This window comes from Cordyceps javanica, chromosome 2, assembly GCF_051103115.1.
Source record: "Cordyceps javanica chromosome 2, complete sequence".
Lineage (NCBI taxonomy): Eukaryota > Fungi > Ascomycota > Sordariomycetes > Hypocreales > Cordycipitaceae > Cordyceps > Cordyceps javanica.
The window spans coordinates 4,858,665-4,872,243 of NC_139296.1; the positions used below are offsets into that span (position 1 = coordinate 4,858,665).

Consider the following 13,579-nt stretch of genomic DNA (forward strand, 5'->3'; position numbering starts at 1 on the left):
TTGCAACTGAGAAAAAATTCGAGGCGATACATACCCGGGCCGATGAGGTGGGTTCGTCGAGGGACCATGTTCCTACCAGCCTGCTCTGCCACAACGTCGTTTTACTTGCGCTCTGTTATAGCCTACCCCGGGTTTGGCTTCAACTAACAGTTCCACGCGTTCTCGCATTGCATTCAGAATGTCTTTCAATTTGCCCACACCACCGATGGTGTCCTGAACATGAAATTCTTAAGGTCCATTTCGGCTGCACAAGACCGGGTAAACTCCACTCCCTATGGGCCATCCGCTGCAAGACAAGTACGCCGCTACTTCAAATTGCACAATCTAAGCAGCGCAAAATGCAATAGACCAAAAATGGGGAAATAAATGGGAGGAAAATTGCCTATGTCGCATCGTTGTTAACCGAGAGGTACGTGTTGATCGGGGCATTTACCACCGACCTACCTAGTGTGTGTCCCAGTGCTATCCCCGATGTGAACAGGCCTGCAACGCATTCCGTATCTCAACTACTTCCTCAGTCGCCCACTCGCCCTGGTACTATTAATATTTTATGCGTTCCGAGCTAATTCTCCTCGAAGCATTTCATATCTTGACAAGTACAGTATCGCCATTCAACCGCCGGTATGGCTTCCTCTGTTCAACCGTTTCCAAGCATCAAGGCTGTCAGGTCGTTCGTCATTGACAGTCTCGGCTCTGGTAGGCCTCACTGTACCTTGGATTTTCGAAATATCTCTGATGAGTGTCCCAGGAGGTGACTATCACAACGTTGAATGTGGCCATTGGTATGTCATTCCACAACAGACCCAAATTATTAATACTTTGACTGACAGCCTGGGCTGACAGGCTAATTGATTCTGATATTTCGACACCATGTTCGATATGGCCACAATACCGCAAATCCCGAACTAGTTGGGGAATTAATGCGCTTGGTTCAGTTTTGGTCGAAATCGAAGCCGATGATGGTACTATTGGTCTCGCTACAGGATTCGGTGGTACGTAAGCCCCTATGATCTTCAATGTTGCGCGCTCTGGCTGAAGCCGCTTCGATGCAGGCCCGCCCGCTTGCTGGCTCCTCCATCAGCACTTTGAGCGCTTCCTCATTGGTTCTGATCCTCGAAACTCAAACTTGCTATTCGAACAAATGTATCGCGCATCGATGTTTTACGGCCGAAAGGGCCTTCCGAACGCCGTCATCTCAGTCATTGATTTGGCCCTGTGGGATCTAGTCGGAAAGCTACGAAATGAGCCCGTCTACAGACTGATCGGCGGTGCCATGAAAGAACGCATAACATTTTATTGCACTGGTCCAGAGCCAACTGCAGCCCAAAAAATGGGCTTCTGGGGTGCCAAAGTTCCCTTACCGTTCTGCCCAGAGGAAGGGCATGGCGGATTACGAAAGAACGTCGAGTTCTTGAGAAAGCACAGAGAGGCAGTTGGGCCGGACTTTCCTCTTATGGTGGATTGCTACATGAGTCTCAATGTTTCATACACAATCGATCTGGTCAAGGCGTGCCAGGATCTTGACATCAATTGGTGGGAAGAGTGCCTCTCCCCAGATGATACTGACGGCTTCGAACAAATCAAACGAGCGCATCCGGCAGTCAAATTCACGACTGGTGAGCACGAATTCTCAAGATACGGTTTTCGCAAGCTCATTGAGCGCCGAAATCTCGACATCATTCAACCCGATGTCATGTGGCTGGGGGGCATGACTGAGCTACTCAAGGTCGCCGCCATGGCTGCCGCATATGATATTCCTGTTGTGCCTCACGCTAGTGGGCCATATAGCTACCATTTTGTCATTTCACAGCCCAACACGCCATTTCAAGAATATCTGGCCAACTCGCCAGATGGCAAGAGTGTTTTGCCTGTCTTTGGTGGCCTATTCATGGATGAGCCCATCCCTATGAAAGGCTACTTGACCAGCGCAGATCTGGACAAACCGGGCTTTGGTCTGACTGTCAGTCCTACAGCTCGCTCGAAGTTGATTCCTTCGAATTATTTGTTAAGCCCACCTCCGCCTCCTACTTTAAAAAGGCCTATTACCAACACCCAAGAATACCAAGAAAGAAAAAAAAACCGCCAACCACCCAGATGAACAGTGCTAGGAACTGAGTCCCTTCAACTACGATTATCATAGACTCAATTTTTGAACTCGTTATATTTTCTGCCTGGCAGTGCTTAATTTTCGCATTTTGGTAAAATCTAGCTCTCATTCAGTTACATTCTAGACACATTAAGTCTATCGTCTAATCTAATTTTATATTATATGAAATTTTATATTTTATTAAAATCTAGCATTGATTGACTTACAGTCTAAGTATATTAAGTCTATTTATCTAATCTAATTTATACTATACTGATTTCCTGAATTTTAATAAAATCTAGCTCTTATTAACTTATGGTCTAGGTATATTAAGTCTATTATCTAATATAATTCCATCTTATACTAGGTTACGTATTTTAGTAAAACCTAGCTCTTCTTAACTTGTAGTCTAGGTACGTTAAGTTTGTCGTCTGATCTAATTCTATATTATACCGGTTTTCGTATTTTGGTAAAATTTAGCTCTCATTAACTTGTAGTCTAGGCACGTTAAATCTGTCGTCTGATCTAATTCTATAAAACACCGGGTTTCGCATGTTGTCGTGAACAAACACCACGTTCCTTCAAACTGAATCATGCCCATGAGTCTGCGTGAATGGCCTATTTCGAGGGTTCTCTAAAAAGCCTCATTTCTCGCCAAGGTGCCTTGCTGCCTGGAGAAATATAGCACTGCTTCTGAAGAAAGCAATCAGATACATATACAAGTATAATGCTATCGTCAGCACGATGAGAGAAAACGGTGAGTAATACAGCGAAGCAGCCCGCCGGAGATTCTGCTACCATTGTGGTCTTGAAAAACGGTAAGTTTTAAAGGAGCCCAGTGGCTCTCTGCCGCTTTAACTAGTTATGTTGGATTAAGGTACACTTGATAGGAATAATAATAACATTCAATTCATTGATTCTGCTTGCGTTCTTGTTGAGTTGTTGGAACCAACCAGCCGGGGCGGGCTGGTTAGTTCCAAAATCGATGCCTACAATTATTGTGGGTCCATCCTCCGTCCTGGCCGATCAAAGGCCGGAATTCCTGTGCCCGCTTGGGCAGGGTCAACAAGTTATATATTATGGTATGACTGTCAAGACTTGTGCCGATCTGTGTTGCTCAATGTTGGAGTGTTGTCAACACAGATGCTGGGGCAGCGAGTTGCTCCACCCGTCGTGTCTCGCTAAAACTGCGCCCGAACAGCGCGATCCACAGAGCTACAGTTCCACTGCAAAGAGGTAGGAAAACTACCTTTCATTGTTCATCTGGGAGTCATCGATCAAAATTCTTTCGCCAGTTTCTTTCCACGCTCTGAAATAGTTTCAATGACTATCAAAGGATTACTGAAGGGCAAAACTGCCCTGATTACAGGAGGCACGACTGGCATTGGTCGAGCCATATGCCTGCGATATTTACAGCAAGGGGCGGATGTACTCGTCAACCACCTCGGTCTAGAAACGGATAAAATTCACTTGGACTCACTAATAGCTCAAGCCGGTGTGTTACGGCAAGAGGACCCGGAATCGGGGCTGCTTGCGCACGAGGTTGGTGACATACGCTATCAAGAGACGGCGAGCAAGTCAGTTGCCGCTGCGGTGCACCACTCGCGGAACAACCGATTGGATATATGCGTTAGCAATGCAGGCATATGCACATTTGCTGATTTCCTGACACTTTCACCAGATCTCTTCGAAGTGACAGCAAGGACAAACTTGGACGGAGCATTCTACATTACTCAAGCAGCAGCTCGACAGATGGCTCTTCATCAGAGCCCATCAGGTGGCAGCATTATTGGCATGTCATCTATCTCCGCCTTGGTTGGGGGTGGTCTACAGACTCACTACACTCCCACAAAAGCAGGTGTCACTAGTCTAATGCAGAGCACGGCCGTAGCTTTGGGGAAATTCGGCATTCGGTGCAATGCGTTGCTGCCAGGAACCATCCGTACTCAGCTAAACGAGGGAGATCTTTCAGATGATGCCAAGAGGGCATATATTGAAGGGCGCATTCCTCTAGGTCGCACTGGAGTCCCAGACGACATGGCTGGGCCGGCAGTCTTCCTTGCTTGCGACGAGTTAAGTGGCTACGTGACGGGAGCTCAATTACTTGTTGACGGCGGCTTGTTTGTAAATCTACAATGAAATGGCCTTGCTCCAACAGGCAGGCAAGGAGGCGTTGGACCTGAGTTCAAATCGAAGGTAATTCGAGTAGGAGCTGTGGCAAACCACGCTTCTTAAAAGATCGGCATAACTCGCAGTCGCAGCATTTAATCTACAGACAATAAGCAGTTGCAGATTGAGTGTTGAAAATGCGGAAAATAATGCTACACACTACGCACTTGCATGGCATTGACAAGTAGGAGAGGGGTTGCGGTGAGGGGCATGAGGGGGCATGAGGGGACATGGGGGATGCTGAAGTTTCACTGAAACAGAAGGATGCAAAGGCATTGGCGTGTGTCGAAGGCATACCGACATACCGTTTGAGTTTGCTACGGTGTGTCAGTCTCAAAATCCTCGGGGCCAGTGAGGAAATTCCTTACCGGTAGCTTCCACAGACGGATTCACTCTATTGAGACCAAGACGACGATTAGTCATCGCTGGATTGTGCTTATCAGCTACTGGCTATTCGCCACACCTTGAACATCCTGGGTCTTCAGAATTGTTCATATAACTTCAACATCTACAAGGCACCAAGATGATATTTCTTTTTGTGCTGAGTATCACTATTGAAATATCCAGCGTCTCCTCATGTGGTCGTTAAATTGCGAATGGCCAGGTTAGACTGCTGGCCTGCCCTTCGCCGTCTTCAAATGCTGTGCAGCGATTGTGACGTCATGGTGGATCAATATCACTCTGACCAGTACACTTTATTACTGGTAGTGTTGGTTTAAACATGACTACTACTTATCGAGAAGAACTGGCCACAGCTTGTCCTCAGAGAAATGCAAGGGTAACCCCCGGCCGACCATGTCAGACAGTCGAGGAATTTGTGTTTATGCGTCATGCCCTTCAAGAGAAATGTGTCGATTACCTCCTGCACGAAAAGGCCGAGGCTTGCATGGCCTGGTCAGTGGCTGATCATTATCCTGTACGGATTATGGAGTACTTCCGGCTAATAATTTCTTCAGACCTCAGCATGCATAGAAATAGGTCGCCGCTTGCCAGTACTCGGTAGAACTAGTAGAATGTGGCGTAAGTCGAAGACAAGGATGCTAGTGAGGAGTTTCTTTTTAGCGCCGCTTGTATCGAGGTCATGGCCATGTCTGCGTCATCACCGATTATTGGACAAGCACACTGGCACACAAGTTGACAAGTATCGCAGAGTTTACGAGCGTGTGGGACTTTGGTGGATCAAGGCAATTGATCCTGACCATTGTGCCCGCAAATCAAGCCAATAAGAAAGAAATGGTTCCCGCCGTTATATGCGGCTCTGGAGAGCAAAAATACAGTGGATTGTGATGAAGTCACTAAAATACTACCGCTAGATATAAATATACTGCAGCTTCCCACCGTTCAAGACGGTAGAACCTCAGGGCTCTTCTTACCATTAACCTCAATATATTCTCCCCACGATCAGATCCGCAAGAGGCTCCAATTGCATCAGCAAACAATTGGAGCGTGTCTCTATTCTCGTTTTAACCAATACCCCAGCAGCCTTTCCACACTATGGCGACACCTAAGCAAGAAGCCGCCTTCTTCGAGCAGGTGGCGCATGTGAAGAGAAAAATGAATGCTTCTACAGGAACACCTGTCGACTCTATACCAGGCTCACCTGAGCTAGGCTCGGGCAGTTCAAGAGGTAGCACTACAAGCATCGGAACTCCTGGCTCTGTCAAGTCTCCTAGCAATATTGCCGATTCATTCGTCTTCGCCTTTGATATCGATGGTGTGCTTGTTCGCGGCGGTAAGCCTATTCCAGAGGCTATAAAGGCGATGCAAGTGCTTAATGGCGACAACGAATACGGTCTCCGCGTGTAGGTTATTCTAGCATCGCAGCATTTGACCTCTTCTGACATAAAGCAGTCCTCACATTTTCCTCACAAACGGAGGCGGCAAAACAGAAGAGCAGCGGTGCAAGGACTTATCCGGCCAGCTCAAGCAGGACGTTCGACCTGGCCAGTTCATTTGCGGACACACTCCAATGAGAGAAATGGCAGAAAAGTATAAGACGGTTCTTGTGATTGGTGGTGAAGGCGAGACGTGTCGCAATGTTGCCGAGGGCTATGGCTTCAAGGATGTCGTAACCCCAGGTGATATTATCAAACACGACGCTGCAACGACACCCTTTCGCAAGCTCACGGACGAGGAGCATGCCAACTCTCGTACCCGCGACTTTTCTGATGTCGTGATTGATGCTGTTTTTGTCTTCGCCGACTCTCGGGACTGGGCAGGTGACATACAGATCATGCTTGATGTTTCGATGTCAAGGGGCGGGGTTCTCAGCCAACGCAGCGAAACATTTGACGAGGGACCTCCATTTTACTTCTCCCATAACGACGTTGTATGGTCGGCTGCACATGAGCACGTCCGTCTTGGCATGGGTGCATTGCGTCGCATGTTTGAAATCACCTTCAAGGATATCACGGGTGGTAAGGGAAAGCTACATACGCATGCTTTCGGCAAGCCGCAGGTTCCCACATTCGAATTTGCCTATCGTCTTATGGGCCAGTGGCGCCAGACCGAGCATGGTCTCGCCAAGCCTCCCCAGACCGTATACTTCGTTGGCGACACTCCCGAGAGTGACATTCGTGGCACCAACGCCGTCAATGAAAAGGCCGAAAACGAATGGTACAGCATCCTTGTCAAGACAGGTGTCTACGAAGAGGGTACCGAGCCCGCATACAAGCCACGAGTTACCGTTGACACTGTTCTTGATGCTGTCAATCATGGTATCCAGCGAGAGATGCGCAAGCGTGTTGCGAATAAACTCCAGGAGCAAGTCATTACGCCCTCCGACACGCTCGCTGTCGTGGAACCGGACGACCTGCGGGTCTAGTCTACGTTGCTGGCGCTTGATTTTACGTTTCGAGAATACCTGGATTCATGTTCTATGATATTATGTCTTTCGGGCACGGAGTTATATTTCGAGCATTTCTTGAGATTGCATTCTACCTAGTTATACGGCTGATACCATGTCAACCAAGTGCTGGAATGGCGCACCTCGGATTGTTTACACAACTTTTCTTCTCTAGAGTACACATTGAATCCGTTACCCACTGTATTATAAGAATTCTCTCAAAGTTATAGCACATGACAATATCACGATCTGCAACCCTCAAATCGATAATATTGACATCGCATATAAAGTAGAGTCCTCGACAATTGGGGCCAAGCTCAGTCGTGATGGAAAACAAATCCTCCCCACGCCGACGATGATTGCCAGCCTGCGACATGGACCGCCCTTTGGCGCTCCTCTCGCTGCCGCAGTGCCTCGTCAATAGTTATGTCAGGTGGGAATGGCCGGACTTTTTCTCGGTCGACGCGAAGCCAGCCTTTCCATCCCGCGGTAATATCGCCACCTCCTACGCCTCCGAGCACTATAGTTCCCCAGAGTTCTCTACCAGCGCTCCGCTTTGCTGCGTTGTTATATAACATGTAGTTTTCGGCGCCAGCAATGTGGCTCCTGACTTGGTCGCGTGCATCCTCAGCAGGTCGCAATACATAGATGTGCTCAAGATCAGATCTGCTGCAGGTTAACCTAGAAGCTTGGAATAGACCCTCATAGTCAATGATAATAATAACTTTGTTGTTTGGGGTCGAAGCAAGATTAGATGCGATCTTGTACACCAATGGCAGATAACGGCCAGTGATAGAAAGCCCTCCAGTTTTGGTGTCTCGAAAGTGTTTGGAAATTACTTCATCCAACTCTTGAATTCCAGTAGACTTGGTTTTATAGTTTATTGATGCATATCCTTCGTGGATGGCATTGTGATTATAAGAGCTTCGCAGGGTGTCGAGAACCTAGATTTAGTAATCAGATTAACACCACGATACTGCAAGCTAGAACAAGAGTAACAGAAATATTGCAGTGTTCGATCTTACTCCTCTATGTCCGCGCGGAATTTCTACATATTTTTTTGTCTTGTTGGGTAGTTGTGATTATTTTGCGGCGGCGACCCTAGCAAGTGGTGCAGATGTCTGAGGCAATTTTAGACGTACCTCTTCTAGACTTTCACCTACCACCTCATTTAAGAGACGGCTACCCAACGCTGCGTCCATCACCAAACTGAAGGATGTCGCCGCCCTGTCCCAGTTTTGACGTTTCCGAGCTTCCTGCTCGTGTCCAGCAGGATTCTGATGGTCGCCGGCGCAAGCTAGACGGAAGCGCCCGCCGGATAGAGCTTTCAGCGTGCGATCTATTCAAGATGAACCAATGGGAGTGTGAGCTCAAGGACGAGTCGATGTCGCAAAGCCCTATTAGTTGCTGGCCTGTGACACGCTTCTTTCGAATGTGAGTTCTTGCATTTTTGTTTCCGTTTTTCGATTCAGCAAGGATGACTGATAGAGATTGTGCAGGTGCAAAGATAAAAAGGGCCCGTTCTCGGTAGAGACAACAGGTTGGGAAGGAAAGGCTAGTGGCACATACCGGCCGCCGAGCAGCGCTGCCAACCAAACCATGACAATGCAATGGATGAATGCTTGGTCAGACTCGTGATGCGAACAGTTGCCTATGGGAAAGACTCCTCCCATGCACTAGAAGGTTTCTTCAGCCAATCATGTCATTTGTAATACTAGTTGCATCACCAGCTCTCACAATATACTTGCGCTCGCCCAAAATCATCATGAATTTTTTATCATAGCATAGATGAAGTCCGGTGCGGTCTTCCCTCTATTCTGTTTGACTTAAGGCTCAAACCACAGAACAAAACAATACGTTGGCTTATTTGAGCGTGGACTACCGGCATCGAGATTTGCGGACTGAAACTTCCGGATATGAGTATCCGCCAGTATAGTTAACTATTTAAGAAAAGCCCTCAAAATCCGCAACATTACCTTCCTGCAGATATCCAAATGCGAACTCCAGCGAAGCACTACCACTTGAATATGCAATAAAGTCCTGTCCTGCATGAAAAGCGCCATGGTCACAAAAAAAATTGACTTTCAAGTCCAGCGTAGGTCTATTAGAATGCCTCTGCTTAATGTACATATAATCCGGTGACCAGTCAGTCCAGTGCGGACATGATAACTTCATGTTTCACCATCTATTTTAGCAATTTCAACCGCTTCAAGGCTTGCATGGGCTAGCCCACTAGTCTGAGTCTTCAAAAGACATATCGCCTCGACCCAGAATTTACTGCTTCTCAGCGTACCGCTTTTCTTCCAGTTTGGAGTAGTAGTTGTCGCGGGCGGTCGTACGGGGGACATGGTAGCCGTACCTGTAGATACAGTCAGAAACTGATATAATCAATGCGTATTCACAATGTATTGAAATAGAACTCACCAGAAAGCATTAGCCATGACAAAACCAGCACCTAAAGCACAAAATGTTAGCCATTGGGAGATATGAATATGCAACCCCTCAATTAGCGCAAATCAATCGTGTCGGCGCGTCGGCGCGTCGGCACTGGCAAGGTCTACTGATTGACTTCTCGAGCATCCGAAAACGTACCAAGACCAATTCCAAGATCAAGGATGAGGCGGCGACGGAGCATCTGAGCACTGATTAGTCCTGTCAAAAAGAGCAGGTCGGGTATGGAGCTAGGCATATAGCCACGACGCGGAGCCATTGAGATTGCTAAAACGTACGCCAGTGATCGGAGCGACAGCCATGATGAGTTATGTGTGATATTCAGGCGTTTTGGGAGAGATAAGCGTGTTGACTTCTCTTGCAAGACTCTGGGTTGCGATGGAGTGATCTTCGTCAGCGAGCCGAGGATTGGGACATCGAACGATAATCGCGCTAGTGTAGTCACGTGACCTAAAATCCTGCCTAGCAGATGCACGGTCCTGAGGCGAAAAGACGACCCTCGACCTACCGAGCTTGATTAGGAGACCTGTGAAGCGCAGATAATTTGCAACACAAAGGGGCGGACGAAGCAATTCAACCAGTGCGATGAGTCTCCGCCTCGCCTCCCGGCGGCTACTACCGTCAGGTAAGCTTTTCCTATGTTCTCTGGCTTCAAGTGCCTAATGTGCAAGCAGGGTCGCAATTTTCTGCTTCTCCCTCGACTCTCACAAATTCACTCCCCATAAGCATAGGAACCACCGCGCAGAAGCGAAGCAAATGGAGTCTCTTCAAGAACTGGGGAAAGAAGCCTGAAAAGGAAGACGCACTCGCCGGGCTCGACCTTGACGATCCCAAAATACGACAGCAATTCCTCGATCGTAACATGAATGGCAAGATTGAGAACAACATCTTCCAGGACGAAATCGAGACTGCAGTTGTCAAGGATACTAGAGACAGTGCTCGTAAGAAACCCGAAAATCTCGAGCAGAAGACGCGAGAAAACATGGCTATGGTTGTCGACCCGGACCCCCTTGGTCGCATACGATGGCAACGGAGAAAGGTCATTCAGATGGTCCGCAAGAACGGTCGGTTGACGAAGGAGCAAAGGATCAAGATGACAGAGCGTCAACTCGTTCACAAGAGCCCCTTTTTGGCGACGAGTGTGAAGAAGCTGATGATGCTTTCGCGCCAGATCTCAGGCAAGTCGGTAGATGACGCCATCACACAGATGACGTGGTCCAAAAAGAAGATGGCTGCCGAGATTCGGTACTACTTGGAAGAGGCTCGCGACCTCGCTATTTCGCACCGTGGAATGGGCCTGGGCAAGGTCAATGGCGAGCTTTACGAGACCCCGAAGAAAATCCAAACAAGCGAGGGCAAATGGGTCGAGGTCGTTGATCCATCCCGCATGTACATTGCACAGTCTTGGGTAGGCCGAGGAAAGTGGCGCGGAAAGAGCATAGACCCCAAGGGACGTGGAAGAATGGGACTTATCCAGCACCCTGCAACATGTATGCAACCTGGAACGATATTTCTTGGACGTGCACCCAGAAGCTAACTGTAGACCGATCTAGCGCTGACCATTTTGCTCAAAGAGGATAGGACAAGGGTGCGTGAGCACGAAGAGCGCAAAGCGAAGATGGCCGCAAAAGGCCCGTGGATTCATTTGCCAAACCGCAGTGTTCATGGCCAGCGGCCATACTACAGTTGGTAGACCCCGGTCTCAAATGCGCCATCACAATACACTCATCGATACGGGTTCGGATTGGACAATTTGAGAATTGTAATAACGTATGTACATAAAATAGAAGCTGTAACAACTGAACAAGAAAAGAAACTTCATTCCTGCCTGCAGTGATTTGGTGCCGTCTACGACCGATGGACTTTGCGTGGAGTAGACGAATCCAGAAAATCAGAGCGAAAACGAAGAAAAGAGACGTGAATATGCACATGAAAATTTCTCCAGTCTAAGATTGACAAGAACGCGCGAGACGATTAAATCTGATCGCAATCATGATCATGTTATCGAGATCATTAGCACACCCGTTCTGCGCTAGCGTTCATTACACCATGGTACGTGGTTGCTGGCTGGGAACCATGTCCTCGTAGCGATTCGATGTCATCTCGATGTCATTGCCGTACTTGCCGTACGAATCGTGCTTTCGTTCCCCCTCGTCGCGTACGGGATATGTGCGCCCTGAACCAGGGAGTGGTTTAGAAATGTCCATCGAGTGTCGAGGCCCAGTTTGCTTCTTCTTGTTCCTGAGCAAGCAGAATGCTATGATTCCAACGGCAACTACAACAATCGCAACACCGATTCCAATCCCGGCAGCTGCGCCGGACGAAATACCAGAGGCGGGGGCGGGCGAAGATGCAGGAGTTGTCTCACCAGCAGCGGCTGTTGAAGTACCCGAGTGGCTAGATGTAGCAGTACCCGACTGTGGCCATTTAGTAAGAATCAATGGACGACGATAGTATGCTTACAGATGATGTGCTCCTTGTGATCGGCGCGCTCGAAGTCGTTGAAGTGGGCAATACAGATGTTGACACAGATGTCGGTGACGAAGTTGGCGATGTCGACGTCGGGGATGTCGGTGATGGCGATGGAGTTGACGATGTTGATGGAGGTGGCGTACTCGGGGAGTGGGAGTCTGTTGAGGCTGGCGAGGTTGATGGCGACGATGGTGATGGCGACGCATCGACACGAGCAGCAGGTACATTCGCTGCTTCGGCTGCTTGTTGTTAGCATCTATGGAGTGATTACTTATAGGCATAACTTGCAGATGCAGAATCGATCCGGATTGGATCCGACCAGCCCTTGTCGAATTTCATCTACAGTGGCGCCGCAGGTCTTTGAACAGTCGGCGATGAGGTCGACAAAGCGTTGCTTTGGGCAGAGACAGCCGACTTGATTGGCAGCGGCACAACCAAGCTCGATAAAATATTGGTCTTGAACTCGATTGACGCATGTTGGCTAGTAGCACTTTGCATCAGACAGGACCGCATCACGAAAACGCCGATAGTACTAACCACACAGCTTCCATCCGCCATGGCAGTGCTAGTACCGAAGCCTAAAAGGACCAAGGCGGTCCAAAACTGGAACAAGACTAACATGTTCGACAAGGTAGCGTTGAAAACGGTAGTTGACACAGGAACACAACCCAGACTTCTTGGAGTGGGAGACAGTTAAAACGCGACGCAATCAACAGCGGAAAGGGCAAGATAAATAGTCAACCGAGAACCACGCAACGCGGAGGCGGCAAGCGACCTGGCGATGTTTTATTCGCGAAATGGCACGGGGAGGTGAGACAGTATCGTGTTTGCACGAAAGCCAGGCTGCCAGGGACGGGAACCGTTCGCGCGCAAGTAGGGGGTGGGTGCAAGAAGAAGACGCGGAGGCAAAGAATGAGCGAGGGGAACGTAGCCAGGCGCGAATAAGGAAAGACGGAGTGTGGCAAAGGAATGGGATGGAAGATCGTAACGATTGGAATGCGGCGCGGAACCAGACAGCCTTGTGATGTTGGAGTAGAGTCGGTGGGAGAGTGCTCTGGCTGTGGTGTAACTGTTAATACCTACTTTTAGGTACTGTAGGTAAGGTAGGTACCCAAGTACCGTACCTACCTGGTAGGTGCAACATGGCAGCGCCGTTATTAATGGTGAGCAAGTACTTAGTCCAGCACATGCTTGGGCTAGGTATTTTCAGGAGCGAGTGACTGACTAAAAGGAGCCGGACCGCGCTAACTCACTGGCGGATACCTCGTTATCCAGCACAAGATGGAGAGTTGGAGCCCTGTCCTCTTGCAGGGTGCAAAGACCGGACTTCGGGGTACTTAGTAGGGCTTGGGATCAACAGACCCAGTATGCATCATTGGCCATGGCAAAAGTGCAGGTGTATCCGTAGCATTGTTATTATTAGCGAGGGCACCAAGGGCACCTACCTCTCGGCGTGCCAAGTGACCCTGCTTGGTCCGAGTGGCCTACTTACTTAGAAAATTGCAGGGATACATATACTAAGTAAAATACATGAGTACACTGTGACCAGGACATCA

The 13,579-nt window shown here is 48.6% G+C and overlaps 5 protein-coding genes across 5 annotated transcripts; 3 read left to right on the top strand and 2 right to left on the bottom strand.

Annotated features, from left to right (window-relative positions):
• Positions 1–623: 623 nt before the first annotated feature.
• On the top strand, positions 624–4,225 carry V2A60_003941 (uncharacterized protein; the record flags this gene model as incomplete). Its single annotated transcript, XM_083255265.1, has 6 exons — positions 624–696; positions 749–782; positions 844–872; positions 936–992; positions 1,053–1,952; positions 3,579–4,225. 6 exons carry the CDS (start codon positions 624–626, stop codon positions 4,223–4,225), a joined length of 1,740 nt encoding a protein of 579 aa, XP_083111391.1.
• Positions 4,226–5,749: 1,524 nt separating this feature from the next.
• Positions 5,750–7,079, top strand: V2A60_003942 (HAD-like domain-containing protein; the record flags this gene model as incomplete). The annotated part of the gene is made up of 2 exons (XM_083255266.1): positions 5,750–6,057; positions 6,107–7,079. 2 exons carry the CDS (start codon positions 5,750–5,752, stop codon positions 7,077–7,079), a joined length of 1,281 nt encoding a protein of 426 aa, XP_083111392.1.
• A 2,295-nt stretch (positions 7,080–9,374) lies between these two features.
• V2A60_003943 (cytochrome c oxidase subunit VIIa) lies at positions 9,375–9,853 on the bottom strand (the record flags this gene model as incomplete). Its single annotated transcript, XM_083255267.1, has 4 exons — positions 9,375–9,459; positions 9,525–9,555; positions 9,693–9,735; positions 9,830–9,853. The coding sequence occupies 4 exons, from the start codon at positions 9,851–9,853 to the stop codon at positions 9,375–9,377; spliced, it is 183 nt and encodes a 60-aa protein (XP_083111393.1).
• A 283-nt stretch (positions 9,854–10,136) lies between these two features.
• On the top strand, positions 10,137–11,244 carry V2A60_003944 (mitochondrial 54S ribosomal protein uL22m; the record flags this gene model as incomplete). Its single annotated transcript, XM_083255268.1, has 3 exons — positions 10,137–10,176; positions 10,226–11,041; positions 11,105–11,244. The coding sequence occupies 3 exons, from the start codon at positions 10,137–10,139 to the stop codon at positions 11,242–11,244; spliced, it is 996 nt and encodes a 331-aa protein (XP_083111394.1).
• A 349-nt stretch (positions 11,245–11,593) lies between these two features.
• On the bottom strand, positions 11,594–12,279 carry V2A60_003945 (uncharacterized protein; the record flags this gene model as incomplete). The annotated part of the gene is made up of 2 exons (XM_083255269.1): positions 11,594–11,928; positions 12,015–12,279. The coding sequence occupies 2 exons, from the start codon at positions 12,277–12,279 to the stop codon at positions 11,594–11,596; spliced, it is 600 nt and encodes a 199-aa protein (XP_083111395.1).
• Positions 12,280–13,579: the final 1,300 nt, after the last annotated feature.